Here is a 5562-nt window from a genome sequence, read left to right as displayed (position 1 = left end):
GTCATAAAAATGAACATCGAAAAAAATTCAACATGTATAATACCTTCAGTCAAATTTTAGAAACTTATGGCCCAATCCTAACAGGCTTCTGCACAGGCAGAACATGTGTTCTGGCACTTTTGCGCAAAGGAAAGTGTAAAGTAGAATGGATGACTACTTGTGTGAAGCTAAATGCATGAAAAAGTACAGTGATAATTCTTATCACCAACAGTACAATCTTTCTGCTAAGCTGCAATCCTAAACCCACATACTTAAAAGAAAGTCGCATTGTACTCAGAGGACCTTACTTCTAAGAACACATCCTGGATTCAGTTAACAATGTAGTAATAGGAAACTCCCATCTTTGTTCAAGTCATTTCCATACAATTACCTTTGTGATCTCTTCAAATGATCGATCAATTCCCACCAAAGTAACATAAGGAACTTGTGAACTACGTTCTGTATAACTGATTCACATAATTCATGGAGAAGCATTCCTGTGACATGGCTAAAATATGACCCATAGTACCTGTATACAGAACTATAGTGTTTATTTGACGACAGGCACAATCCTAACCAGGTCTACTCAGACATAAATCCTATTTTGTTCAATGGGCTTACTCTCAGGAAAGTGTGGTTAGGATTGCAGCCTGTGCTGAATAGTTTGGCTATCTTGGGAGAGTGACAAACCTTGTGATGATAGCGGAGTCATACCGAAGGTGTTGAGAGAAATAGAGAAGCTGAAACATTATGTCTAGAACAGTAGCATCCTTTCACATGTGCTACCCAGGAATTTCTGAAAGATATGCGCCAAAGAACAGGATAACTGAGAGCTGTGGTGATTGTTATTGGCAAATAACGTCATTGTTAATAATAATGATTCCCTTCTATGTGTCATAGGCAAATATTCCCTGAGATCATGGAAAATGAGACCACCGTTACTGAATTCATTATTCTGGGCTTCTCAAAACTTCCAGAAATGAAAGCCTTTCTCTTTCTGCTCTTTTTATGCCTCTACTTCTTAACGGTACTTGGCAATATCACCATCATTGTCATCATCAGTGTCGATGCTGCCCTTCACTCCCCCATGTATTTCTTCCTCCGGAATCTGTCCTTTTTGGAATTGGGCTTCACCACAGTCACCATACCCAACATGCTCAAAAATCTCCGCCTGGAAGAAAGCAGAATCTCTTTCATTGGGTGTGCAGTACAACTGTATTTCTTTTTTCTCTTTGGTGTCACTGAGTGTGTTCTCCTCTCCGTCATGTCCTACGACCGCTATGTGGCCATATGCATCCCGCTGAGATACACAACCATCATGAACAGGAGAGTGTGCGTCCAGTTGACCCTAGTATCCTGTTTCGCTGGATTTGTGGTGGCCACAGGACACACCACCTACATCTTCCATCTGCCTTTTTGTAGGGATAATGTCATTAACCATTTCTTCTGTGAGATTCAGCCACTGCTCATGCTCGTCTGTGGCGACACCTATTGGAATGAAGTCCAAATCATTGTGTTTTCTGGTATAGTCCTGATGCTGCCCGTCACCCTCATCCTGGTGTCCTACATCCAGATCATCACCACCATCCTGAAGATGAAGTCAGCGAAAAGCAGGAGCAAGACCTTCTCCACTTGTTCCTCTCACCTCATGGTGGTAACGCTGTTTTATGGAGGGGGACTCTTCATGTACACACGGCCCAAGTCAAGTTTCTCTTTGGATACAGACAAATGGCTCTCTCTGACTTATTCTGTCATCACTCCAATATTCAACCCTATCATATATAGCCTCAGAAATAAAGAGGTCAAAGGTGCTCTTTGGAAACTGGGCACTAAAATATGCCTCGCATCCAAAGGGTAAGATTTTTCATCTAAAGAGCTATTTATTTTGAATTATAATACAGAATTTATCTAGGAAGAAATGATAAAGAGTTTGCATCCCATTTAGGAACTCTGGCATGAATTTTTTATTCAGAATATTGGTGATTAACTGCAACACCTATTATTAAAGAATGATTTAAAAAAAACAAAACCAACAATTAGAACAGTAGCTCTCAAACTGGTGGGTCGCAACTCACCAACTCAAGAAGTACTGTTTAAAGCCGACACGGCTTACTCCAGAGGAGGCGCAAATGTGCCTTAGGGTATGTTTGTGACCCTCCTGGGCCAGCGCAAGGGACTTGCACCAGCCCAAGTGAAGGGCAGGATTGTGCCCTTAGTGCCTTATCAATGTGCCATGAGATTAAAAAGGTTGAAAATTGTTATTGCCTGATTACACAGGCCTACAAAATTGACGGTCAGAAAAGTTTTTCCCCCAAACTTTATGATGGTTTGATATGAATTTGGGGTACCGATTCCAAAAATGGCATCCATTTTGCCCTATTCATGTCTAGTTTTGGAGATATAGCATAGCCTCATTAGTGAATGGTTCAAGCAACTTCCTCATGAGGAAGCTGCTTGAACCATTCACTAATGAGGCTATACTATATCTCCAAAACTAGGCATGATAGCTCAAAATGGATGCCATTTTTGGAATCGGCACCCCAAATATACCCAGGAATTGATGTAACATTTAAGGAAGCAAAATGTGTGTTGGCCTGTGTTATGGCTGCAATCCTAACCACATTTTCCTGAGAGTAAGCTCCATTGAACAAAACGGGACTTATTTCTGAGTAGACCTGGTTAGGATTGTGCCCTATGAGCATTGTCTGATTTGGTTTCTCCCATTATGCTTTCACTGTATCCTTCCTTTCCTATGTATCATAAGTGATATAGATTAAGAACCAAGAATGAGGCTACAATGCTATCCACACTTACCTGGGAACAAGCTTCATTTACTATAATGGACTTACTTCTATAATGACTTACTTCTAAGTAAACATGCTTTGGATTGGGCTGTGAATTGCATTATAAAGTCATCTCAATGTGCAGAAATGTATTTTGGCCTTTAGTTATTGATTTAGGCCTTCGAGCATATATACTTCATAGTTGTATTTCTGATATCTTTACCGTTTTAATTTTACTATAATTGTCTTACAGCCCAATCCTGAGCTGCCCGGTGCCCAGGGCTGCAGCAACGCCCACAATGGCTATCGCTGCATCCTACTTGCTCCGCAACAGTGCTGGAAGCTCCACGGGAGAAGGGGACTTTTGTCTCCTTCCCCTGGGTAGGACGAGTAGCTCTGCAATGGGGCTACTCAATTCTACGGCAACCCAAAGGTCAGCATAGAATTTAAAGCCTCCATGTTGAGCCAGTGGCCCGAAACAGAGGCTCAGGATCCGGTGGAGTTTCCACCTCCCTCCTACCCCGCTCCCTCCCACCATCATGCCTCCTTCCTGCCCTCTCCCCACCCTACCTCTGGCTCCCCCCACCCCGGAACACCTCCTCCCCACCTCCCCCCATGCCCCCACCTACCTTTCTGTTGCTTGGTGGTCCACACGACCGCTGAGTGACAGAGCCCCAGTGCACCACTAGCGCTAGCCCAGCGCTGGGTTAGCACAGGCAATCCACCAGCACCAGGGCCTGCAAACGTGCCTTACGACACGTTTGCAACAGTGTGTGCTGGTGGTAAGCCGGCATGCACTTTTTAGGATTGGGCCTTTAGGCTGCCATCCTATACACACTTACTCGGAAGTAAGTCCAATTAATTCAAAAGTGTTTACTTCTTTGTAGACATGGATAGGATTGCATGGTTACAGTATAGCATGGGTTCCCAACCCATGGTCTGTGGACCACAGGTGGTTTGTGAGACCCAGCTAGGTGGTCCGTGAGGTCTCCAGGAAAAATTACAAAGAGCCTCTGGAAAAAAAAAAATCTTAGCGCTTTTCAGACTGCCTTGCGACTGAGCAGAGCAGCAGAGGTGAAGAACAGAGCAGTCTTGGTGCTTCTGAGTCACCTCCTTCCTTTCATTGGGTTGATGGAGGGGCAGGTGACCAAGCTTGCTGGCGATGAGCAGCAGAGGGATAAAGGGCATTCAGAAACTGAGCGTCTCAGGGCCCAGTCCTAGGCATGACTACTCAGACATCAGCCCCATTATAGTCAATGGGGCTTACTCCCAGGAAAGTGTGGATAGGATTGTAGCCTCCCTCGCCAGCTCCTGTGGTGGCTGCTTCCCTTTGGGGACATCAACTGTGAAAAAGTTTTGACATTGCCTCCTTTGCAATCATGCTAAGCCTTGCTTCGAGGTGTTTCTCAGGAAGGGGGAGGAAGGGCAGTACAGTCTTTTTTGACTGGAAGTCCCAGTCTTTGGGGGGGGGGGAATTGCTACAGACACCTGGCAGTGTTCTGGGCTCTCCCCCTTCTCCCTCCTGCTCCTCCCTCCTTTAATTGCCTCTTTCCCTTCCCCACTCCAAGTTTGGCAAATTTGGCTGTGGCTTTGTTTACACCTGGCTATGCCCACTTACCCAAGAGTACGCCCATTTGAACACACTGGGACTTACTTCTGAGTAAATATGCATAGGAGTGCACCGCAAGTGTATGTAAATACCTGCGTGTACATTCGTTCATATTTGTGAACTGTGTTTCTATTTACTTCCTTTTGTCTCATTAACGGTCCAAGCTTAGATTGGAAAATTGCAAGATGCTTATCACAGGATCTGCTTTTTTTTTTTGCTTCTGTTGTTCTGAAAAGTGCCTTTTACACTGATGTCATATAATACAGCAGCGGCTGTTCTTGCAATTATGAAAAGTGATGCTGCGAGAATCTGGACCGCAGGTCTCTTGTTATCTGGTGTGCTCCCTGGGGCACTTGGTGGGCCGCTGTGGGATACAGGAAGCAGGACTAGATGAGCCTATGGCCTGATCCAGCGGGGCTGTTCTTATGTTCTTATGAGGACTGCCTGGTCTATATGTCAAAGATTGAGGAGCACTAACTTATTAATTTTCTACTTCCCTGCATGCTAGTTGCTTTGTAGCATGCTTCTCAATACTTGGGAAGCAGAACAGTCCCATTAATTATTAATTAATCTTTTCTTGTTATTACATATTGTGTGCAGGGATTGATTAATTAATCTTATTACAAACTTAATTGTATTTTTGGGGATGGGGGGGTTGCATGTGGTCCAATTTTTACTTCAGTGGTCCCTGGGCTCCTCAAGGTTGGGAACCACTGCTGTATAGGCTTTCTGTTCAATGCTGATAAACACTATGATTAATGATTCTATACAGCACCCCTTGTTACATTGTAAATGTTTAGATAAATGCTGAATTAAAAAGAATTAAACAACGAGTATGTTCCATTGTTTTCAATGGGGCTTACTCCCATGAAAGTATGTATATGATAGCAGCCTTTAAAAACTACTGAGAACAGTGTGGTATGTTCACATAATTCCTATAGTCACATACTTTCTCATTCCCACTGCTCAACAGGGGAGTATGGTTTAAAGGGAAAAGAGTCTGGGAATTTGTGTGTGTGTGTGTGTGTGTGTGTGTCATAGTTACACACATCCACCCCTGTGATGACATGAAAGGGGACTTGGTAGGTGTGAGGAAAGAGATTTGTATACACACAGGAGTAAAGGGGAGTGTAGTCCCTACATTTTTGGCTTGGAAATAAAGCGAGTCACTACCACCTAGAAGACATGGAA

The 5562-nt window shown here is 43.8% G+C and overlaps 1 protein-coding gene across 1 annotated transcript; it reads left to right on the top strand.

Moving 5' to 3' along the window:
* Window positions 1-898: 898 nt before the first annotated feature.
* LOC136652441 (olfactory receptor 10C1-like) lies at window positions 899-1837 on the top strand. The gene has a single exon (XM_066629381.1). It carries the CDS (start codon window positions 899-901, stop codon window positions 1835-1837), a length of 939 nt encoding a protein of 312 aa, XP_066485478.1.
* The last annotated feature ends 3725 nt before the right edge of the window (window positions 1838-5562 follow it).

The sequence above is a fragment of the Tiliqua scincoides genome, chromosome 5 (assembly GCF_035046505.1).
Source record: "Tiliqua scincoides isolate rTilSci1 chromosome 5, rTilSci1.hap2, whole genome shotgun sequence".
NCBI classification, from domain to species: domain Eukaryota; kingdom Metazoa; phylum Chordata; class Lepidosauria; order Squamata; family Scincidae; genus Tiliqua; species Tiliqua scincoides.
Note: the sequence above shows the minus strand (reverse complement) of the source record. Positions and strands in the feature narration are given on the sequence as shown.